Source organism: Cervus elaphus, chromosome 30 (genome assembly GCF_910594005.1).
Source record: "Cervus elaphus chromosome 30, mCerEla1.1, whole genome shotgun sequence".
Classification (NCBI taxonomy): domain Eukaryota; kingdom Metazoa; phylum Chordata; class Mammalia; order Artiodactyla; family Cervidae; genus Cervus; species Cervus elaphus.
Window position 1 is genome coordinate 35,677,073 of NC_057844.1, and position 24,994 is coordinate 35,702,066.

At 39.5% G+C, this 24,994-nt stretch overlaps 3 protein-coding genes across 4 annotated transcripts in view; 2 read left to right on the forward strand and 1 right to left on the reverse strand.

Annotated features, from left to right (window-relative positions):
- Positions 1-5,655, forward strand: part of ZDHHC20 (zinc finger DHHC-type palmitoyltransferase 20) — a 57,814-nt gene extending 52,159 nt beyond the window's left edge. Inside the window, exons 12-13 of one of the 2 annotated variants that reach the window (XM_043891596.1) lie at positions 785-862; positions 2,171-5,655. In XM_043891596.1, coding sequence (XP_043747531.1) covers positions 785-822 — 38 coding nt within the window. In that variant the 3' untranslated portion in view covers positions 823-862; positions 2,171-5,655. The remainder of the gene's footprint in view (positions 1-784; positions 863-2,170) is intronic. The other variant, XM_043891597.1, reaches the window with a different exon arrangement.
- A 414-nt stretch (positions 5,656-6,069) lies between these two features.
- MRPL57 (mitochondrial ribosomal protein L57) lies at positions 6,070-6,777 on the reverse strand. The gene is made up of 2 exons (XM_043891599.1): positions 6,657-6,777; positions 6,070-6,550 (listed from the first exon to the last, which is right to left on the reverse strand). Exon 2 carries the CDS (start codon positions 6,543-6,545, stop codon positions 6,237-6,239), a length of 309 nt encoding a protein of 102 aa, XP_043747534.1. The 5' UTR covers positions 6,546-6,550; positions 6,657-6,777; the 3' UTR covers positions 6,070-6,236.
- On the forward strand, positions 6,609-19,275 carry SKA3 (spindle and kinetochore associated complex subunit 3). The gene is made up of 9 exons (XM_043891594.1): positions 6,609-6,967; positions 8,051-8,115; positions 8,226-8,391; positions 10,195-10,594; positions 12,962-13,044; positions 15,026-15,111; positions 16,276-16,458; positions 17,834-17,961; positions 18,243-19,275. The coding sequence occupies exons 1-8, from the start codon at positions 6,865-6,867 to the stop codon at positions 17,957-17,959; spliced, it is 1,212 nt and encodes a 403-aa protein (XP_043747529.1). The 5' UTR covers positions 6,609-6,864; the 3' UTR covers positions 17,960-17,961; positions 18,243-19,275.
- The last annotated feature ends 5,719 nt before the right edge of the window (positions 19,276-24,994 follow it).

Here is a 24,994-nt window from a genome sequence, read left to right on the forward strand (position 1 = left end):
CCTGCATTGGGAGGTGAAGTCTTTAACCACTGGACGCTGAGGGAAGTCCCTGAAAAGATAATAATTTTGGAATGCCTTGTACTCTTTGGCTGTCTTTTCTTAGTATAAAAAGAGTTCACTGAGTATATTTTAACCTTTTAGTGATGACTCTTAATCATTTCATGAATTTGTGGATACGTTCTAGAACAGTTGGTAAGATAGAAGTGGGATTTTGAGTCAGGCCTGGGTTTGTAATAGGTAGTCTGACCATTTACTAGCTTTATACATGTCTGTGGTTCTTAATAACACTAGTAATAATATTCTGTTTGCACTCTAGGAAAATGGTTTGGACATTCAGAACCATTTGTAACTAACAATCAATTTGTAACTAACTGTAAGAAAGAGCCTAAAACTTGAAAACTTATTGTCAGAATTTCTGACTTCTTACTGTTTTGGCTTTCAGCAGCATTTAAATTCTCTTATCTGATCATCATTAAGGCCTTCATCCAGGTTATTTGCCCCTCAGTATGAAGTCAAGGGAAAATCAGGTTTTTGGACTTGAAATGACTGCTGCTAAACATCTTTAGAGCCAGTGGACATTTTCACCTAGTGTGAAAACCAGACTTGCAAATCTTAGCACTGCTTTCCTTCCTTCTGGGTTCTAACAGCAGACAGATGGTTGGCACCAGAAACCTATTTAGTGCTTACATAAGACTTGGTTTTACTGTGATCGTCAATTTTAACATTTAGCTAGGAACCTAATACTTCTTTTTCTGTCATGTCATATATAATTATGTGCTTACAGGGACAAATAACCATGTAACAGTGGCAATAGAAAATTGAGTACCACTTGTTCATAACTAACCAATTGAATAAGAGCAAGGTAAGACAGTATAAAGGTAATTTCTCCAAAAATTGCCCTTTATTTGCATGTCATACTCTCAAGAGAGTCTGCAGTTGAGTCTTTCTCATTCTTTCCATTATAGTATCAAATAGCTAAGGACAGATTGAAAGGTCACAGCTGCCTACCTCCCAGTTTTCTTCCCATTCCTAGCACAGTCTTACTAAATATTTATTGGTAGATTAATGAAGAAATGAAGAAAAATTGTTTAGGATTGGTATATGGACAACTAACCTTTTCAGTAAATGGTACCTTATTAATTTATTTAAGGGGAAAAGGTGACTTTTGCCCAGTGCTGAAGATATTTGATCCAGAAAAGAGTGAGTGAGACTTAAGAGGTTCATTGATGTTATTTACTTGGTAAAAGATGCAGCAGAAAGCAGTTCTCTGTAGCTAAGTACCCAGGCCAGTGATGTCTCTGTGCCCAGCAACAGTAGCCAGAGGAGGTTGACTTAAATAGGACTAGGAGCCCTTGTGAGGGCAGCGCTGACGCTGACACTGACCCGCAGGGACACTGAGCCCTCGAGAAGACAGCTGTGCACGTGTCAGTTGGAAGCTAAGCTCACTGGCTCAGAAGCATCACGTGCAGCTGTTAGGTTTTTTTAAAACCCGCGTGTGGTGTTTATTGGTTCCCTGTTGCTGCCTAACAAAGTATACACACTGAGCGGTGTAAGACAGCACACCTCTATTACCCCAGTTGTCCTGTTCTTACCTGTAATCTCACCTAGGGACATCTGCTGCCTCCTGGGTGTCTGTCATTAGCATTCAGTTCCTTACAAGGACCTGGAGCCCATGTGCACATCACCAGCCCCTGTTGGGATTCCCAGCAGGCAGGGGGCAGCCTGAGCCACAGGCGATAATCACGTGTCACCAGCTGCCCCAGGGAGAGCTGGTCCTCCTCAGACAGGGCTCCCGGTCCTGGCTCTGCTCTTCTGCATATAGGTGGAATGATGGCTCATGCTCCTATTTAAGAATCCTCACCGAAATTCCCACAGACATCCAGTAGCAGTCTCCTCAGCTTAGGCCCGGGTTAACAGTAAGGGAAAAGTGTAAGCCTCGGCCTCTATTAAAATGCTCATGTGATGGCTTCAGGGAGACAGTCAGTGATCTGGCCCTTGTCTTCAGCTTCTAAAAACCTTTATTATTATTATTAAGAGTATATTAGTAGAATTAAAGTATTTCCTTTCTTGTTATATTAGCAGCTTTATACCTTAGCCCAGAGAACTGTTTAATCAATCTTATTTTCAGAAATATAAAATCAAGTTTTAATAATTGTCTCTGGTTTTGTAGGTTTACAGAAACATATTGTGGACTGATATTTTCTGTTTTCTGATCAATGGGATGAAATAATTGAAGTATAAAAGAAGATATATTTTTTAAAAAAGGAAACCTTTGTACGGATTGTTGGATCCACAGAAGCACTGCTCCAGAGCGGGAAGATGCCTTAATCTTAAATGAGCCCATTTGTTCAGCACTGACTCACAGCTACAAAAGAGACTTCATTTTCCTTTGGAAGTAACATTTTCTCATAATAACATGAGATGCCATAATATGAGCTATCAGGTCACATGTTAACATGACATATGCATTTTTTTGATACCTGGGTTACATTATTAGAGTTGTTTCTTAGTATCCATATAAATTTTCACTCTAGAAACACAAGCTAAAAACTTAAGTACATCTAGGTCAATATGGTGGCTGAAAGTGAATAATAATATGCAAATTGCTGCTTGTACTGTGTAAGAAAGAAAATAACTGCTTTTTAAAAAAAAATTGGTGTTTGCTAATTTATAGTTACTGTTTTATACTTTTCAACATTTTTAACAGATTTTTTTATTGTTGGCTATAAAATAACACTCAGAGGGATTTAGATACCTAAATACAATCATTTGGAGCACATTTGTATAATTCATTGAAGGCTTAGTTCTAAGCATTAATTAAACCAATTGTAGTTTTGTGCCCAAGGCTTAAAGAAAATTTGGCAGTGTAAGAAATTTTTTATTTGTGTCTGCTTTTAATGCACTTTTTTGTTGAACTTTCGTGGGTATTTATATGGGTAGGGAAACAAAGGTTACATGTGCTATAGAAATGTGGACATGCTATAGAAAAGCTATAGAAAAGCTGGACATGTGCTATAGAAATACTCAATACAGGATTGAGTTGAAGTGACTAGAAGGAAAAAGAAAGAGAAGCTATAAGTAAGCTGTTAAAATATGTTTTCAGAGTGTTACCTGCTGTTGAGTTGACTTTCAAATTACAATTTTTTTTTTCAAATTTCAATTTTAAGACTGAAATTTGCTTTGAAACTTTTTACATTAATCCCATAACAGCTTAGACAGCAACTTAAAATGCATTTGAATGGAGGGTAAAACTGTTCAGTATAACAATTAACCCTAGCCACTGTCAAGAAACAAATTCTCACCTAAGCAGTCATTCAAAACTTCCATTCTGAGATGGATTTCACTTTCATATGCAGGATTTTAAATCTGACTTCCTAACAGCAACCCCTTTCTGCCTAGACACTTACCCCCTTTTCCTTTTGAAGTCTAATCTACGCGACAGAAATTGCTGCGTTAACTTTAAAGATTAGAATTCATATCCTATAAGGAGAAACAATGTACCATCCTGTTTATACTGTTTAGTCAAAACTAAAATGATTGATTGCTGCTGGAAGTGGGTAGATTTTAACCAGCATCTGTAAATAGCCCAGTTAGTTTTCTCTCTGTAAAATGGGAGTAGGGGAGGGGCTGTTACGAATGATTTGGATGGGACAACCTTTAACATTCTTTGATTATAATTCTGCACAATACCTTACTTTACATTTGCCCAGCAAATATTTTTGGACGCCAAACAGTATACTAGGGATAGCTCTGTAATTTCCTAATGTAGCATAAATTTTATAGCCATCTACTACAGGTTTAGTTTATAGGATTTGTCTAACTTCATGGGCTATATTACTAGATTTTAAAAGGAAGTAATTTTTTTCCCCTTTGAACTAGAGGAATGAGTTAGCTTTGAAAATACAATTTGGAATACTATAATACGGCTTCTACCTTTATTTCAACACAGTAGTCTTAATAATCTTGATTCTAGAAAATGTTTATGAGAGTTAAGGGGTATCAGTTTCCAACCAGAAACATCACTTTAGTCTGGCAGCTTGCGTATTATAAGGAAATGGTAAATATTTAAACGTATATGCCTGCTTTCAGAAATATCCTCCTGGTATATGGACATTTCTATATTCAAGTCAAAAGATTTGCATGCACCAGATTAACAACTGAGGAAACTTAATTTTCCCCTTAACCTATCTCAGTGATTTTTGGTGTTTTTGTCTTTTTCAGTTCTTTCAATTTCTGTCATTTAACATCATCTTTTTTGATAACATAGTATACACCTTTTCAGAAATTTTCAGCTAAAGCCTTTGTTACCTTTGGTTTAATTAATTTATGGCCAACATCTGCCACATTTTAAATAATTGACCAAGTTTATTCGTACATGTTAATGACTATTCAGCAAGAGCCTGCAGTGGGATGGGAACCAAGGAAAGGCTGTCTCTGTGGTATTTCAGCTGCTACCGATCAGTGCTGCCAACCTGTGGGGTAAAATGGTCAAAATGAAGTCCTGTCAAAATGTATTAGAAGGATCTTTGTTGCTTCAAGCACTTAAACAGTTGTGATATTTAAGGAAAGTAAAGTTGAATTTCAGGTCTTGCCATTGCCATTAAAAACAAATTAAGACAGGAAACTTGGTTTTACCTGGGTACGAACTGACTTGAATATTCAGTACCTGAGACATCTGACCACTGTCACTGTGCCAAACCAAAGAGCAGCTGCAACTTAGTGGTCACTAAACTTGCACCGCTTACAAAAGCAGTTTCATCTTTGCATATGGAAGAGTTTTTAAAATCCTTTTACATATTTAGTGGTTATGACCCAACGTGTCCTAAGTTAATTGAACTTAGCTTAAATCAAATATGCAATGTTTACTTGAATTTTATTTCTGTTGAAAGCAGATTTTGACTGTTTATCCCATTGCTTAAATTACAGATTTTCAGTCATGTGAGATTCCCTTCCATCATCTTTAAAGCAGATGCATATAAGGGCTTAGTGTTAGGATCTGCATATTTGCAGCGCTGAAGACAAATGATTTACAAATGTTTTGCTTACATGTTGTTCTAGGACTAGCACTGCTATCAATGCAAAGTATTTTTAACTAACCTGTTGAGAAATTAACCATATTTTTGCATTTCAGCCAAAATAAAGACCATATTTAATATTCTATGATACAGCTAATATGTAAACCTGAAATCATGTTTCATATGTGAACTGTATTTTCCAATTTAAATTTAAAATGCAATATAGATTCAGAAAGGTCCATATTTTTCTAACAACTTCACTTTATATTTTGTTGAGTTGCATAAAGCAGCAAGGAACTGTATTTGTATTAAAAGCTTCAGAAAGCGATTAGCTGAGTTTATCATATTTGTACGATTGCAGATAAGTCTATGCCCATAAGATGGACACTATTTTAAGGTGATCTTTAATGTTTTTATATAAATGAATTTGGAATACAGTTTACTTTCTTTGTACTTATCAAGTCCCATAAGTCTTGTATTTGTTTCTCGTGAGTGTAACCCTGGACCATGACTTTGATATCTTTGCTTTGTCTTTGGGTGGCCTAACCTACATTAATATGAAGGTTGAACATTTTAAAACTTTTCTCCCGAAATCATGACGATGATTTACTTTATTAATAAATAAAGTCCTGTATTTGAACAGTTGTTGTTATTGTTATAAACTGATATTTACAAAATGAAAGAACAGCTATGATTTTTGCCATCTTGAAAATCTGGTAACATACAGTGCTGAGTTAGTTATTTCTAACTTACTCTTATTTGAATCTACTAATTTGGGTTAAGCACAAGTATTACTTGACTGTGACAACACTGTAGCTTACCTAGGCCAAAGGTATAGATGGCTTTATCAAAAAAGCTTTAATTTAGCTTTTACTGAACATAATTTTCAGTTGTCCGCTATTAGATGTAAAGCTCAGCAGAAAACGTTATTTCTATGAGTCTGTTTAACTGAAAAAGCTCGTTTTTTCCATTTGCGTTTAGTCAATTATTGTTGACAGAAGGTACGGCTGCGTGATCAAGCCCCAACAAGAATCTCGCACTGACGCTCCAAAAGCACAGTTGGTAGCTTTATTACGGCTTCGTACAAATGACGTTTGTGTCGTCTGTGACGCAGGCCATGTCCGCACCGTCCTTCAGGGAGGCGACGGAGTAACCCGGGGCCAACGAGCCCCCACTGTGGGCAGTGGAGCTTGCGGGGCCGGAGGCCAGCGAGGCTCACTGTCAGTACCACCTCCTGGTGACGTTGAGGTGGTCGAGCTGGTCCTCCAGCCGACGGTGCGCGGGGAACTTGGCGACCTGCGCCGCCTTGAGCGCCTCGAAGGCGGCCGCCCTGCGGGCCGCCGCGTGACCGCGCTCCTGCTCGGCCGTGAGGAAAGGCCGGCTCAGCCAGTAGTGGTTCTCCGCTTCTATCTCCAGGCGGCGGATCACGTTCTGCTTCGCCAGCGCCGACACGGTCCGCGGCCGCCGGTGCTTCCCGATCCACTGCCGGCCGGGGATGCGGCCGCGGCACAGGAGTGCGGTCAGGAACATGGTGCCTGCCGAGGGGAAGAGAAGAGCTGACTGCACGCCAGACGGGGGAAAACGGACAGGAGAGCCCCACCGCCTCCCGCAAACCGCCTCGCCCCGCGCCGCCCTACTCACCAGCCCCGCGTCAGGGCCGCTCTCCGCACGCCGGGGAACGACGCCGGAAGTGCGGTGCCGGAAGAGCCCCGTCCAGCCCGCAGCCGTCTCCTCGCGTGAGGCTTCACCTATCGCGAGAAAGGCCGTTCGCGGCTACGAGAACCAATGGCGCTTCAGGTGCCGGGATTCAAACGGCCGCGGGCTCTGAGGCGAGGAGCTGGCCTCTCCTATGGATCCGATCCGAGGCTTTTGCGGGAAGCTGCGATCTCTGGCCGTCACCCTGGACAGCGAGACGGCCCGGCTGCAGCGAGCGCTGGACGGAGAGGACAGCGGTGAGTGAGCCGCGGGAGGGACGGTGAAGGGTGTGAGGTGCCATCCCGGGGGGCGGGGGCGGGCTTCAAGTCCACAGAGTGTGTTAATAAAAACACGACCAAAAGAGGAAACGTATCGTTTCATAGCAGCTTCTCCGCACTGTTCTTGACACGTGGAGTGACTTTGATCTCACCCAAATAGGACTTCTCTGGTGGCTCAGATGATAAAGCGTTTGTCTACAATGTGGGCAGACCCGGGTTCGATCCCTCGGTCGGGAAGATCCCCTGGAGAAGGAAATGGCAACCCACTCCAGTACTATTACCTGGAAAATCCCATGGATGGAGGAGCCTGGTAGGCTACAGTCCGTGGGGTCGCAAAGAGTCGGACATGACTGAATGAACTGAACTGAACTAAAATAGCCCACAGTCGTAGTATCTGTATTTCCCCCAGCAATCCGTATTGCCTGCAGAAACGCTAGTACTCAACACTGCTTTCTAATAAAGCAGAATTCTCCACCACTGACGTTTGTATTTTTTTTTTTAAGTTGTTGGAAGAGTAATTCAGATTTTGAGATTATTGTTTGTGTCGTAATTGTAATATGCCTTAAAATATTGCACCCTGTAGACACAGATTCCTTTTACTTTAATAATGTTGTCGATAGTTTTTCAGCCATTTCAAACCATTTATGCTTGTGACTGTGAAAACAATATATGCGCATGGCAAAAAGTTTGAGGTAATGGGAAAGTAGAAAGAAGAAAATCTTTCCTGTAACTCCACCACCAGAAGACACCGCTATTAATTTTCAATAGCTTTTCTACCATTCTTACTTTTCACTGTTGCTTTGTTATGCTTGACTTTGTTTACATGGTTGAGATAATGCTATAAGACACAATTGTATGAATGCTTTTGGATTTTTAACATACAGCAGAATTGCTTTCCATAAAGCTTTACCTGCTTATCAATGTAGATATGTTCACTTTGAAAGTTCATCAAACTGAATATTTCTTTACTTTTCTATATAAAGATTTTATAATTCTAAAAAACTACATTTTCTATTTTTTCCTCCATTTCCTTGTTATACTTTTTCCATTCAACATTCGTAGAAGACTTTGAAGATTGTCCAATGAGAGTTCTACATGACCTTAACTCAGAAGTACGAATTCTAAAGGTATCACTCCTACAATATTAATTTATCATTTTTATGTGGTAATTTTTACAAAATTATAAATAGACTTAGGCAAACATTAAATTAAAATGTACTTTGTTTCTTCATGAAAGGATGATGTCAATATTCTTCTTGATAAAGCAAACTTGGAAAGTCAAGAGAACATTGGTTTCATAAAAGCAACAAAAATATTGATGAAAAAGAATTCAATGGATATCATGAAAATAAAAGAGGTTTTCCAGAAGTATGGATATACTCCACCTGCCAAGAAAAATTCAGGTGTGAATAACTAGCCTTTTATAGCATTTGTTTTAGTATTAAAGAAAGCAGCATGATTAAGACTACTATAGGGTTGGCCATCACTTCTAGTTCTGATTCTGCCATTATGTGATAGACATTTGATCGTTTATTCAGCAATCCCTGTGTTCTGGATGCAGTGCTGATGGGTAGTGCAGTGTGAAGGCAGTTCTTGCTCTCCTTTACAAATGCTAGATGAAAACCAATACAGTGCTGGATGAAAGAAGGGTACAAGATAAATCTACGTGACTTAAGAATAGCTGGTTGTTGGTCAGTTTTGACAATAAGTAGCTGAGAGACCACCCTTAAGCCATGCTATTTCACTTTCTCGTTCTCAGTTTCTTCCTCCACAGGATGAGAAAATCTGGGCTATGTAAATTCATAAAGTCCTTTTTAGTTATAAAATGCTGATGACGGGTAGGAGAGCATGGTAGTTTAGAATTTAGAGTCAAACTGCCTGAGTTCAAATCTAATTTCACTACTTACTAGTTATATTCATCTTTGACCAGTTACTTTGTACCTCAATTTGTCATCTCTAAAGTAGAGATTTTTTTTTCTGACCTCACCAGGGCCACAGCCCTGCAATTGCTGAATTCTGACTACGGGACCACCAGGGAAGTCCTATAAAGTAGAGATATTTAATAATATCCATCTCTGAGGTTGTGTAAGAATTAAATGAGACAAAATTTGTTTAAAACGGGACCTTGTATCCTAATCATCCAGTATTAACTATTGTTGTTAGTATTATAGCCATACCTGTGAGGAACTAATTTCAGTATGCTTCAGTGTCTTCATTTCTGTTATGAAAATGATCTTTGTGTGTAAATAAAACATTAATTAGATTCAACAAATATGTACATATTGAGATATATGAAAGGTAAGTTAAACAGTCTGCATGGTATAAGGGAAAGAATTCAGTTGACTTTGGTGTGAACAAGTTGACTTTGGTTACTCAGAAACTGGTTCCACTAGTTACCATTACATGTAATAGTAATTTCTCTAAATTACTTTTACTCATTAGTGAAATAGAGCTGCTAATAAGTACCTCCCTAAGAGGTAGTAATAATGGTGATGACTTTATTTTATTAAACTCATCAGTAACAGCATTGTAATCAATTCAACAGTAGTTTTTCTGGTAGTTCTTCTGAGTTTCCCAGAATTAACAGAAAGCACAATGCCAAAACACAGTTCTGAATCAGCAGCTCTTCAAGGGCCAAAAGCCAGGAAATCAAAGTTTTTATAACCTTTTTTTTTTTTAATGGTGCATCCTTCAGATTTAATGTGTCGTGGCTTATCATGCACACAGACAATATCCTATCCTAGTTCATTTCAGCTGCCAGTTAAAACAAGGAAAGTAATGTCTTCAAAGAAAAAGTGTGTGCCTCTTCACTTCCCTCAATCTGTTGGATCTGTTGGTCAAGTAAATGTACAGCCTAAACTTACCCCTTTTCTCTGCCTTTGAGCCCAAAAGATTCTGACAGGGATCTGTAGGGCTAGTGTTAAGAAATTGCAATTTTATTTGTGGGTACTGATTTTTCATTTTTGAACAGTTTACTTCCCTCCTCTGATGTATCCTTAAGATGAAATATGGGGATATAAGTGGTACATATCAGAAAGTGAAAGGTACAATTGAAATTAAAAAACAAGAATATTTCCTCCTTAGAAAATAAGGAGAGAGCTTTTGCTGACAGGACATTTCAGATGGAGCTGTTTCATGTGGTTGTAGTATATGACATTTTCTAGTTTGATATTTGACCAGAACATGACCTTGATTTTTCCTCTCAGTGGATGAGCAAGAAGTCACTGACTCTAAACCAGAGTCCAGTGAATGTGAATGTCCTGCGAAGCCTGACGTGAAAGATGATTTGTTGGATTCTGCTGCTGCAGGCACTTCTGTTTCTGAGAAGTCACCGCGTAGTCCACAACTTTCTGATTTTGGACTTGAGCGGTACATCGTATCCCAAGTTCTACCAAACCCTCCCCAAGCAGTAAACAACCAGAAGGAAGAGCCAAAAATTTTAACTCCATTTTCCAAATACTCACTAGTAAAAACTCCAAAATGTGCACTAAAGATGGATGATTTTGAGTGTGTAACTCCTAAATTAGAACACTTTGGTATCTCTGAATATACTATGTGTTTAAATGACGATTACACAATTGGACTTAAAAATGTGAAAACTAACAGGTAAGCAGCTTTCTTAAAAGGAATATTTTATCTAACTTTCTAAATCTTTTGTATTTATTGATTTTTTTTCCCCCTAGAAGAAATCTCTCTCAGACAATACCTTTCTTTCAAAGGTTTCCGGGTACTTCATATGTCAAACTTCTCTGAATCACCAATCCCATCAGTAAAGTGTGAGCTATTAGTTTCCTTGGTTTAGAAGATATAGAAGATTTTGAATAATAGTCTGAAAACACTTGGTATTTGATGGGATAGAGAAGGGGGGATGAAATAAAAACTAAAATTACTTAAAAAAAAAAAAAGAAGTGGGGAGAATTGTTTCCATATGGAAACTTGGGAAGAAAAGAGGATCTAGGATAGAGCACAGATTTCTGATTTGTTGCCTGAGATGACATTCAGGAACTGAAAGAATACCTGCAGCTTGGGGGGTCCCTGGAGAAAAATGGCAACCCACTCCAGTGTTCTTGCCTAGAAAATTCCATGGGCAGAGGAGCCTGGCAGGCTACAGTCCATGAAGTTGTAGAGTCAGCCATGACTGAGCACAGCTTGGAGGTAAAGGTGTTGAGTTTCTTTATATGTTGGTTTTGAGGTACTCTTAAGCTTAGATATTGAAATACGAATTTGAAGCACAGTGATGAATTCCATGCTATACTGAAGAGATATGGGAGTGATCTGTATGGAAGTGGTAATTAATGTTAAAATGAAAATACCACATATCAAAGTACCACTCAAATGCATATCTTTAAGAACTGTAGTTATTAAAAAAGGAAAATAAACATTCAATTTTAAAGTGTCAGAAAAAAACAATTGGAGAAAAGAGACGGGAGTATTTGGAAACTCATAAAATACAAGTTTCCTATGATTAAAAAAAAAAAATAGGATAATTTCAATGGATGTCAAGAATTTTATGAAATTAGACACCTGTTCTTCATTTAAATTGTTTGGTTAACTCTCAGTAGAAGGATACTTCATTAATGTAATAATGTGAATATCTGACTTAATAGTGAAGCTGTCATCATTATTAAACATCATTGGTTTTATTTTGTTTTTGTTTTTTTTAACATTGTTCTTGATGTTGTAACCAATGTAATGAAATAAATATTACCGTGATGTATTTCTAGGCCATGTTTTGTACCTGGGCAACTTGAGAAAGGCACAGCTAAAATTTGTAGAAGCTTATGTAAGACTTATTTTATATAAGTATGAGATAACTACTTAAGATAATATGCTTTCCTATATTTTATTATAACTAGTTGGTAAATACAGGGGGAAAGTCATTAAAATTCTCAACAAAAAAGTAAAATACTCCTGCAGTTGTATGTGAAAGACCTATGTGAATAAAACCACTGAACATTTCTGAAAATTAGAATGAGAAAGTATACCATGTTCCTGCGCAGAATGACTGAATATTACTAAGATGTTTAATCATATCAAGTTAATTTATGGATATCATGTAATTAAAATAAAACCTTAGGTTTTTTTTTTTTCCTCTAAGGTGGAGCATGAGGGATGTGTGAGAAAACTATTCAAATGATTTGGAATAATAAAAAGTAAGGATAACTAAGAAAATAATGAAAAATAACAGTAATGAGGGGATTTAACTTACTAGTTATTTTAAAATATATAAAGCTACAATAAGTAAAACAGTATCAAATTGTGACAGAATGGACCTATTGCAGAAACAGAATAGCCCAGAAACAGCCTCTAATTTACCTAAGAATTTAATATATACTGAAGATGTTTTTCAAGTAAAGATTATTCAGTAAATTACACTAGGACAGTTTGTTAATTGAACTATTTTATTGTATTCAGTGATGTTCTTTTTTATAACTATATTTCATACATCTGGGTAATTGGCTAGAACAACTTTAATAAGATGGCAGGGTCAGTCTTAGTCTAAACAATGTTCATAATCTCTGTATACTGGTATAAAACTCCACTTTATGATTTTGAAACCAAGAGCTAACAGTTTCTATATTTGAACCAAGGAGTTGAACTCACAGCTTTCCTTGAAGTCAGTTATTTGTTTTTTTTTTGGACTGTGTGGCATGCAGGATCCTACTTCCCCTACTTGCGCCCCCTGCAGTGGAAAAAGCAGAATCCCAACCACTGGACCACCAGGAAATTCCCTAAGTCAAAGATTTTTAAACACTTTTAAGTCAAAGCTGCCAATACAAAATAGTTCTTAACCTTTTTTGAGCTATGGATATACATTTAAAAAAGAAAAGAAAAAAGATTTCCATGGAATTTATCTTCCATAAAACATAATTGAATGTCCAGACTTAATGATATATAATAAGGTTAAATAATTTTCCAGAGATTTAATATTAACTTTTTTTAACTCTAATATTTCCCTATGAATCATACCAGTGAGACCATAGAAACAGAACCAGTGCCCAGTGATAATGTCTTTGCCACTCCTGGCCTCATAACCCAGCCGTTGGGAAAAAATGGTAAGTATGAATTTCAGGTTATTTCTCAGCCATACTCTTTCCAGACTATCTTTGTACAATAAATGGTGCTATCACCTAAGACATTCTAATAGCCTTCTGCATCTTCTCGGTTCATAATACTGAATTATATAAAGTACCATTATATAAAGTACCATTCAGGTTCAGTATGATTTCATACAAGAGAAATACAGTTTTCTGTTTTTCACACTCTTCCTGATTGTATTCAGTATTTTTGAGCTTGTTTGTTAACATTTTAACTTAAAATATAAATATTCACTCACCAATCTTTAATATAGAGCCAATAGTATTTTTTTGTTTGAATTTAGCTTCAGCTGATTGATTAGAGTTCTAGATTATCTTTCTTACATAAACCACACCCAGAATACATCAACTATCATTTCAGATTTTGGATTTTTTAATAGTAGAAAAACTTAAAATATTTTCATCTAGTGTTTTCACATTTGTCCCAGCAAACATGAAAACATTGGCTTTTATGTAAATATAAAATTGAAAATCCTAGAGTTTTATGATTTTGAATAATTGTATATAATCATCTAATCTATACCAAATTTATTGGGAAACTTTTTAAGGTAACTATATCCTGTCAAGTCTTTAAAGTTTTGGACATATTTTCAGAAAAGTTCTCTTTCTGTGCTAATTTCACTGACTTCTTACTAAATTAACAAGTACTGATGGCATAAACAAGTTTGAAAAAATACAACTGACTCATAGTAAACTGAGCTCAACTTATAAGAGCATGTTGGTTAAGTGTAAGCTTGTTAATAGAGCCATATTTTATTTGTTTCTTAAGGGATAGTTGTTGTTTAGTCATTAGGTCATGTCCAACTCTTTGTGACCCCATGGACTGTAGCCCACCGGGCTCCTCTGTCCATAGGATTTTCTAAGCAAGAAGACTGGAGTGGGTTGCCATTTCCTCCTCCATGGGATCTTCCTGACCCAGGGATCAAACCTGCATCTCCTGCATTGGCAGCCAGATTCTTTACCACTGAGCTACCTGGGAATCACTTACTTAGTCTAGAAAATGCTAAAATGATACTATAGAGTGGCTGTTCTGGTTTACTCTCTCCAACATTGTTTGAATTCCTGTGTCTCCCATCTTTTCTAGCATTTGATGATTAGACTAGGTAAAATTTTGCCTGTATAATCATTTTGCTAACATATTTACTTTTCTCTCTAATATTTAAGGTTTCTTTCACACTTTGTTACAGACAGCAAATCTCTCTTTGAATGCATGGCTTCTAGGATCTCTTTTTTGTTCCAATGGCTGTTTTTCCATCCCTGACTAATCAAGTAACTTGTAGTTACTTACTATAGCTTTAGAGTAAGCCCTAATATCTTGGAAGGAAAGTGACCTTCCTGACCTCTTCCTCCTCCTGTTTCATCTGCAGAAATTTGATTTTCCCATAAAGGTCTTACACAGTTTTTAATAAATTTATATGTAGGTATAGTTTTGTTGCTATTGTAAAATATATTCTTTTTCAAATATAGTTTTTATTGTTTGTAGAGCTTATACTAGAACTGTTCATTTTTGTGCATTACATTTGCACCTTGCAACCTTGCTAAGCTTTTATTAGTGCTAATCCCTGGTGACTCAGATGGTAAAGAATCTGCTTGTAATTCAGGAGACAATGGGTTTGATCCCTGGGTCAGGAAGATCCCCTGGAGGAGGGCATGGCAATCCACTCCAGTATTCTTGCCTGGAGAATTCCATGGACAGAGGAGCCTGACGGGCTACAGTCCATGAGGTCGCAAAGAGTTGGACACAACTGAGCGACTAACACTTTGAACTTTGAATGATAATTAGATTGTGAATATGACAGTTTTTTTTCCAGTCAAGTACACACTAAAGTTAGAATATTTTAAGTTATTAAAAATAAAGTGTACAGTTGATACTGACAAATTTTATAAAAGTTAAAGTCTTTTAGATCTGTATTTTCATGCCCTTGTATGTCTCTTCTAGATGCTGAGCACACACATTCTCCCTTGGCACCTACATTCTGCACTCCTGGTTTGAAAGTCCCTTCTACAAAGAGCAGCACAGCTATGGTAAACATCCATCCCTAGTGAATCAGACATACTTATTTCCAGACTCAGTCAGTCTGTTTAGAATACATAGGCTGCAGTAGCCTTAGGGAGTGTATTTAGTATTTCCAGAGGATCATTTGGCAGCATGTATCCAGAGCTTTCCATTTTTTTCACACCCTTTAACCAGAATTTATTCTCAGGCATATTGGGGCAGAGATTTATAACAGTAAAGTAATAGCATTATTCATAAGAGCAGAACATGGGAACAAATGTCAAATGATAAAGGGGGGAAAAAGGCACATTAAGGAAATCCATAAGATCCAGTGTCATGTGGCAAGCATGTTTTTGAAAAACAGATAAGAACATAGAATGTCTTCAAGAAAAATTTAACGATGTGGACAGTGATATGTATGTGTATGTACACACGTACACACATATATATTTTAAGGAAGAAGACTGGATAGAAACACCAAAATGGGTGATTCTTATACCTTTTATTCCAAAATTTTCCCAGTGAACAAATGTACTACATACGCAAAATCTCATCCCTGGGTCAAGTTACACACACTTAGAAAACCAGTCTGGTAGAGGGGGCTGTCAGCGGATCCTCCAGCAGTGATGAAAATGGTCTATACTGTGTGCTCTCCAGCTGGGAGTCAACTACTGAGCACATGAAATGTGTCTAGTGCAGCTGAGGCACTCACTTTCAGTTTTTTTTAATTTTATTAATGTATAATTGCACCATGTGCCTTGTGGTAATCCTCTGTGTTCCTGGCCATGTGGAAGGCACCCCCTCAGTGTTCCCTCTGCCCCTGGGGAGACGGGCCAGGTCAGTGGGAATGGGCCACTACCTCCCTGGCAGAGCTCATCATCGCTACGACTCTGGCCTGGCCAGTATAGAGTTGCCCGAGTCTAGGTGGTGAATCCATCTAAATCTGGGGCTCAACCAGTCAGTCTGCTTAGCCTGCACATGCAATCCTCCCTCAGCCCTGAGTAATGAACATGGCACTCTGTCCTCCCCATGCCCTTTCTTTGTGTCCTTGATTGTATTTAGTTCTCAGTCAGGGAAGAGGGGGTCACTTTGGGCTTCCTTAGAGATCCCAACAGAGCTAACAATTGATGAACAGTTTTTATCACTGTTACTTTATACCCCCCATAATTTAATGATTTCTTTTTATTCAATAGGTTTCCACAAACAGTTCATCGAATGACTTAGAAACGAAAGAAAGTACATCATTAGTTTCAAATTCAGACGAGTGCTTTGAGAATTTTGCAGATCCCTCTTCTCCTACAATTTCTTCTTACGAGAATCTGCTCAAAACACCTACACCTCCAGAAGTTACTGTGATTCCAGAAGATATTCGTCAGGTTATTTTTCTAGGCTACTGTTTTGGTTTATTTTTCCTGCAAAAAGACCTGAAATGGATATAAACTGTATTATTTATCAGGCTAATGTGCTGGTGTGGATCTAAATCTTAATTCTGGCCTGTTAAGCCCATTTAAGCTGGCTAAGGCTCTTCAGAGCTGAGCTGTAATGTCACCATACTTTTGTGCCCTCATAAGGCATTTTCTCCTTAATTTAATGTTCTTAAATGTGTTCTTAAAATATTTTCTAATGATTGTTCAAATGTGATCACCTTGGTAACCATGTCTCCTCTGAGGTTTCTGGCAAGATCAGAAATGTCATTTACCCTTTGGTTCTCCATTGTTGGAGAACTCTGAATAACTTGAATCAGGAACTTGAGATGTCCAGATGTCTTGGACCTCAGTTTGAGAAGCACTTGTTTAAATATGTTGGAATATCTGATTCTTTTTTTTGTGACCTCCACATGGCTTGCAGAATCTTAGTTCCCTGAGCAGGGATTGAACCCAAGCTCCAGCAGTGGAAGTGCTAAGTCCTAACCACTGGACCGCCAGGGAAGTCCCATAGAATATCTGATTCTTTATTTGTTTTGTTTTTTATTTTTTTATCTGATTCTGTAGTACAACATAATTTACCAGCAGTCTGTTGGGCTGGTTTATAACAACTACTTTCTCCACCAAGTAACCACTCTGATTCTTTGAGCATCCCTGCTTAATAAAGGTTAGTGTTCAGCAGTTATTGCTTAGGCAAATAGAATTCTTAATAACCATTCTAGAAACCTTCCTAGCTAATGGAGAAGGAGAATACTTGGGGAAATACCCAAATGCCATTGGAAGGGACTCATGCAAAGATATCAGTAAAGCATTTGCTTTCCTGGCATTATAATAAGTTGAGGAAGGAGCATTTCCTGTCTATAGCGTCATACACAGTCTCCACTTTGCCATAGTGCCTTCTCTCTATTTCTGTGTTAAAGGAGGGAAATGTTGTATTTAACATTATCAGCTCTTTATGAAAAATCATAGTTGATACTTTAGGTTCTTCTTTGTATAATCTTTCCTTTGAGCATCTTTATCTATCTTTATCAGCATCTGCTGATCTTTCCTTTGAGCATCTTTGTAAGGCTTGATTTGCTCTTGGGGCTGCCCTGGTGCTTGCTTCCTTTGACCTGTGGTACATTCAGAAGCGTTCCAGCCTGTATGCCCAAGCTCACTCTCTAATGTCTCCATCTCTTCTGCGCTGTGGAATTGTCTATGCTGCTAAACATTCTGCTTCAAATAACCCCTATTTTCACATTTTCCTTGACCTTTACTGACTGTTTTATAAAGGCTTCAGATTTATGTTGTTTGTATGACATGGTAAAAGGAGTTTGCTTTCTTTTAGATTTTATCAAAATACAACTCAAACCTAGCATCTCCAGTAGCAGTTAGAGCGGTGCCACCCAGCAAAATGTTCCTTCCTCATCGTGGACAGAATGTGCAAGATGCCAGCAACAAAGAAAACTGGTGAAGGTGAGTATGTTCCCATGTTATCTGAGGAGAACATTGAAAAGTTCACATTGGGATGGTGAGTAAACATCTGGAGTTGACACTTGCAGCTTAGGACACAACCTAGAGTTCGTGATCCCTATGTCTCCAGCTCCCACACTAGCCCCCTGGACGATGTCGCTGGGAGTTCATTCCCAATTGTATTCTGAGTGTGAAAACAGAGGTCTTCAGTGTCGTGTCATTTGCCTTGTTGAAGGCTACTGGTTATATCCAACTGATTTTTTTTTTATTGTATCTTCCTACAGAAATGATAGTGGATCCGTCCTTCCATTATGGAAACTGAACAGAATGAGATGAATGCAAATCTGGTCTCACTTTGTTTTCAACATCCCTATGTCATCCCCCTTTTGAAAAACCAATTCATGTTAAAGATGAGTATGGAGACTAATAGCATAAAGTGCTTTTTATTAAGTTTGATGTAATCTAACCTGTGCAGTTCAGCTGCTCAGTTTTGAAAGATCATTACTATTTCACTGATTTCAAGTTTACCCTGCCTCATGGAACTGTGTGGTTTAAGTAATATTAGGAAGCAGGATAAATAATTTTTGAAATTTAAACATTACTGTTTGCCACTCAAATGAGGCCACCTTCAGTCTTCTCGGGGCTGGACAGTTGTTGATAGAGCTGGACTTCTTCCTTGGGGTTAGCTCTGCCCACTGTCTCCTCATGACTGTCCCAAGTCTTCTACATCTTTTATTTTAACAATGTTCTTTGAGACACTGTGGTTTACAAACGACAGCCTAAACTGATGTAGGAAAAAAGGAATTTATAGGCCTAGGTAGCTATACTGAAGGGGGTGTCTAACATTTGGACTTAAGACACTCACCTGCTTTCGTCTCAGGATGGGTGTTTTCCTCTAAATTGTCAGTTTCATCCTCTCAAGTCAGCTCTTCCCAGCACATGATTGCAACCTCCCCAGACCTCCATCTAGCTTGGCACCCAGCAGAGCCCAAGCTTCACCCTCTGGAAGCTGCTCGGCATTCTCCTGAGTGGGTGCTCCTCTCTGGACTGTCAGCTGTGCCTGTGGACCTGTCTCTTGAGAGCACCAGGCTACCCTGTCCATGGAGTTCAAGAGCATTATGATTGAAGTCAAGCTGATTCAGCAAAGATTATCCTCTTTTATGGTTGTGCCTTGAAAGTCAAATGGGAAGACGTGTCACGTTGTGTCTCTTCATTTCGTCAGAAAATTGTCACTGAAGAACAACTTATTCTTTGTTCTAAGAACTACTGAGTAGTTATAATTTAAATTTTGCTAAATAAAATGTTAAATTCAAGATACTTAATCTTGCTTTTCAAGGTAAGCTCTGGTCAATCTTATAGTATATGAGGCTAACTCCCGAACTGTATCAACCTTTTATACACTGTTTACTGTGGCTCAGTGTTTTTAAGTCCACAGAGTGGATAGGATTGCTTAAGGAGAAGTGAGTATATTCACAACGTACCTAAGGACTGAATCCTGGAGTTCTCATTTTAGAAGATGGAAAGAGGCAGAAAAATCTAGCAAAAGAGATGGAGAGGCAGCCAGGGAAACAGGAATAAAGTATTTCAAGGAGAGTGATCAATTCTGTCAGTATTGTTGAGAATCCAAGTAAAAAAAAGACAATTACCACTGAACTTGTTAAAGTCACTGTTACTGACAGCATTGATGAATTCTCACAGAGTGCTCAGGATGAGTGTCTGGAGTTGGGTAGAGAGGTTGGAGGTGAGGAAGCAAAGACAGTGAACTGAGATGGTTCTTTTCATGAGTTTTATTCAAGAAGGGAGAGAAGAAATGGTGTGGCAACCAGAGGGGGTGTGAGTGAAACAGGAATGTTGGAGATGGGACATAAAAAACATTATATGAAACACTTCCTGTGGCCTGCTGGTTGTCCCCACTTGTCTTGTAAGGGCCTTGCAAATTGAGCTTGTCTGGAATTTTTCTTTCCCTGGCTCTCACCACTCTCCTGTGATCCTAATTTCTGTTCCTTAGAACTAGGCTACTTCTGGCTTATCAGGCTTCAAACGTGACCCTTCAGTGTTTTCCCATTGCTCCTAAGATGAACCCAAGGTCCCACGACTGCCCGTGTGTGGCCTGACCCTCGGTCACTCTCCATCTCCTCTTGCAAAGGTCTAACAAGCAGGGCCACAGTCCCTGACCACACAGGTCAGGGCTGGCACATGACTGACATGAGATCTAAGAGCCAGTTCTGGGCCTTTGGGGAACTTGCGGGAGAGCAGCATGCTTTTCTGGGTGTGCCGAGATGAACACCCAGAGCTGCAAGGGGTGAGTCCACCTGAGGAGGGGCTGCTGCTAAAGCTCCCACAGAAGACTTGTGACTCCACCTCTTCAGGTAAGTGGTTCATAAATCCATCTTCCACCCCCACCCTGCACCTCCGTTTCCTTGTTACATGAAACTCTTACCAGTGTTGGCTTATCTGCTTCAGGTCTCAGATTAAAAGTCATTCTTATCAAAGATTTTAACCATTTTCCCAGTCAGCACCCCATTCTCATCCTTTATAGAACTTGGTAGAATCTGTGACAGAATGTTCCTTGCCCCACCGGATCAAAGCTCAGTGGGGACAAGGAGCTCACTGGCTCCCTTGTTCACTGTTACACTGGCACCTGCCAGCCTGGAAGGTCCTAACTGGGCTAGGCGTGGTACATTCATTAAATTCATCAACCCGTTGAATTTTTTAAAAGTAACCCCTAGCGAATAGGTGCTAGCATTTCCATTTGGCCCATGAGAATGCTGAGGCCTTAATGATGGACTTTTCTTTCCATGTCCCATTTCCCTCCCCAGGCCTTGCTGACTGCACCTGGGGTGTACCCCTTCCCCTCCATTCTCCACCATGCCCCAACCTCCTCACCTTCATCTCCAGCCAGACTCCGGGAAAGCACCTGATGCTTCAATGCCTTTGTTGACACCACACCCTTAATCTACTGGGAACCCCTGTGGGTGCTGAACAACCTCACCTGCCATCTTCAGCATAACCTTTCTCTCTCACCCCCTTCCTATCCACCTGTGATCATGAGCACTTATACCCTCTGTCACCAAAGGCTTTCTGAGGAAGGACCTGCATGTCAGGTTTTTCTGCACCCCAGGCCCAGGGTACCTGGTGTGTAATAAGCATTCATTCCACATACTTTTTCCCTGGAAGTATGCAAAGAGTTAGTAATAATTAAAATTTCTGACAGCTTTCAATAATGTATGCAGATTTTGAAAGTGCCTCAGATGGTTCTTTGGATTCAGTTTAAATTGTTTTAAATTTATCCTATCCATGACACTGTCTCAGGAGTTGGTTATAGCTGGGCTGGCCTGCGAGCCTGTGGAGTAGGACATTCTGACAACTGAGGGCATGAAGCAAGGGAGGAGCTACAAACACCTTTTATCTTGCGTTTAAAACAGCTATTTACTGAACAGTCGCTCTCTACCAGGCCCTCCTCTAGGCCCCTTTCCCTGGCTCTTCCCAACAATGTAGTGAGGTGGGCATGCGACTAGGACACCCTTATACAATGAACTCCTCACATTACCAGGCTGGCAGGTTTTTCTTCTTTTTAGGTTTTTCTTATTAAAATTATTTTGGTATTTAGTATTAAAATTGCTTTTTGTATCTATGTGTTAGTTCCTCGGTCGCATCTGACTCTTTATGATCCCATAGACTATAGCCCGCCAGGCTCCTCTGTCCATGGAATCCTCCAGACAAAAATAGTGGAGTGAGTTGCCATTTGGTCCTCCAGGGGATCTTCCGAACCCAGGTCTCCTGCATTGCAGGCAGATTGTTTACCATCTAAGCCACCAGGGATAGGTTTTAGCTTATTCCTCCTAGGGGTCATTTGGGGGTCGGAATCAGTAACTGTCCTCATAGAATAGTTGCCTAGCTAGTTCATGATTAATCCTAGCAGAATAGACTTCCTTCAAGGTTGTTCCATTACAGATTCCAAGAAACTACAGAAATTTTTAAGAACAACCTGTTGAAGCAATGGTGCTTCCCCAGTGGTTCAGCGGTAAAAGAACCCACCTGCCAGTACAGGAGACCCTGGTTTGATCCATGGGTCAAGAAAATCCCCTGGAGAAGGAAATGGCAACCCACTCCCAGTATTCTTGCCTGGGAAATTCCACAGACAGAGGAGCCTGGAGGGCTACAGTCCACGGGGTCACAAAGAATCGGACACGACTGAGCAACTAAACAATCTAAGCAATAAAGTACACACAAGGACACACAGACCTCATTGGCTGCTCTGATACTAAAACCGGAAGCCATGACCATATTATTTCTTCTGAAGAGGCATTTTGGTTTGTACAAAGACTGAACCAGGTCCACATGCTCCAGATGACGTCCCTTAGCAGAGTCTTCACAGACAACAGCTTCACTGCCAGAGCAGGACCGGTGGAGCTGGGTGGACGCCAGCCTGCAGGGAGCTGAAGACAACACACTATTTCTGGAAACATGTTTCCAGTCATCCATTGTTGGCCTCCTCGCTTCACAGCCCACATTGAGAGCTGTTATTTAAAGCAGGCCTCCATTTCAGCTGAAGTGAAGATATAGCCACTGCCTACACCTCAGTGCTGAAGGTGAAATGAGATTGGGCACCACTCAGCATTCATATTATAACTGCTTGGTCACACTAAAACTAAGTTTGGAATTTATGATAGAAACAGGCTGAGTTCAGCTCTATTTAAGAGTAACAGAGTTTGCCTAACAGTTTTAACTGCTTTCCCCTTCACAGCTACCCCTATAGGCACAAACACAGAGTTGATATCTGAAACACTACCTCAGCCAGTGACCATTATGAGTATGAAAATGTAAGTATAAACTTAGCACTGACTCCCTACTGAGGTACGGAACTGAAGATGCCAAGCTCCTGTGCTTGCTTGCTTTAGTCACTCAGCCGTGTCCAACTCTATACGACCCATGGATCCCCCTGCCAGGCTCCTCTGTCCATGGGATTCTTCAAGCAAGAACACTGGAGTGGGTGGCCAGTTCCTTCTCCAGAGGATCTTCGAATCCAACAAGCATCTCCTGCATTGGCAGGCAGATTCTTCACCCACTGAGCCATTGAAAAAGCCCTGGCAAGCTCCTAAACCCTGTGAGAAAACTGAAAAGGTATCACAGGCAATGAGCATTCTCTAGTTCACCCCACGATGGGAAACCACAAGAGCATGAGGTAGTCAGGACTCTGAAGGCCGAGCACGGTGCTGTCACAGGGACCATGAGATAGCTCAGTTACTACCTCAAAGCCATACTTGGACAGCCAGAGGTAAATAAGGACTAAAGTACAAGTCTTTTGAGTCTTAGCATTATATTCAATGATAAATTCACTAGGTATTGTTTAACTGTACTTTTGGTGGAAGATCACAACCTTTAAAGGAAAAATTCCATGTTGGGACACACAGGTAGCCAACAGATACATGGAATGGTGCTCAACAGTGCTAATCAGGGAAATACAAATCAAACCCACAGAGATTAACAATCACCTGTCAGCATGGTTACCATCAAAAAGACAAGAGATAAGTGTTGGCAAGTGTGTGAAGAAAAGCTATCTGCACCCACCTGTTCACTACAGCATTATTTATTGATACAATATCCATGGTATGGAAATAACTAAGTGTCCATTGGTAGGTGGACGGATGAAAAACTGTGCAACAGATACACATACACACACACACATACATGCAATGGAATATTAGTCAGCCAAAAAATGAAGTCTTGCCATTAGCAACAACATGGATGGCTTATGCTGAGTGAAATTAGAGAAATACCACATGCTCTCACTTATATGTAGTCTAAGAATACCCAACAAGACCCAACTCGTAGATACAGAGAGCAGATTGGTCATCAATGGTGACAGGTGGGCAGAAACGGTAAAGCGGGTCAATACATGGTAACTAGACTTGTCATCCGTTTGTAGTATATACAAATAATGAATTATGCTGTATACCTGAAACTAATATATTGTTATGTACCAATTTTACCTAAAAAAAAAAAAAATCCATGTTGGAACAAAGCGAATAAACCACTTTATTTTCAGCCAGTGGGAGAGTAACCTGGAATAATTACAGGAAAGCCCCACTGGAGGAGTTCACACTGTTGGCTTGGGAAGTCCAATATTGACTTCCTGTCTTGATCTGCAGAGTACATTGTATCTTCTCCACAAACAGGATGGTAATTAATCATGGTTCCTCTTCTCCAAAATATCAGGTTTAAGTTAATTTTATGACTCAGCTCAAGCCTAGCTGGTCTGAATGAATAAAGGACTGAGGGGTTTGGGGCAAACTTTAGTGGAGAAGAAGCCCTAGTGGACAGGCCGACGACTGTCACCTGCTGGCTGACTGACCCCGATCCTACAAGTGTTAGGTTTCCAAGGTTTGTCTGTATAAGATCAAATTACTACAATCTTACTTCACTAGTAATATATATTTTTTCATTTGGGGATATACAGTTTCAAAGTTTTCTATGCAACAGAATGAAGGTAATAGGCCTTAATCACATGCTGCACACTGAGATCGTAACTGTTCTGTGGACGAGACAACGCCCATTCTGTTTATGTTTTATAAAGTCCTACTTTATGGCTTTGTTATTAGTCTTCACAGTCCTGTAGGCTGTCACTTCTATTTTACAAATTTTAAACAAAAACAAATTCAGGTAACTTGTCCAAGGTGCTCCTAGCGTAACCAGGATTTAAATGTTCAGCCCACCTGGTTTTAACCACTCTGTATACTGCCTCAAATCAGACATGAGTCAGCCCCAGCACTGAAGAGGGTGTGTGAACATCCCCTGCTTACTCAGCTTGACCTCATCCTGGACCTTCTCCCATGCTCTTAAGTTTCCTCTTTCGTTCTCCCTGCATTTTCAGATCTTCAAGGTAAATCTATCCTTATCCTAAGTTCTAACCCTTGTTCCTCTATACTACTTCCTGTCCTCAGAATGCTCTATTTTCCCCATCTTAAAGCATAAAAGTCCTTTTCTCTAACTTGTCATCACACCCTGATTCAGGCAGGCCACTCTCTTCAAACAC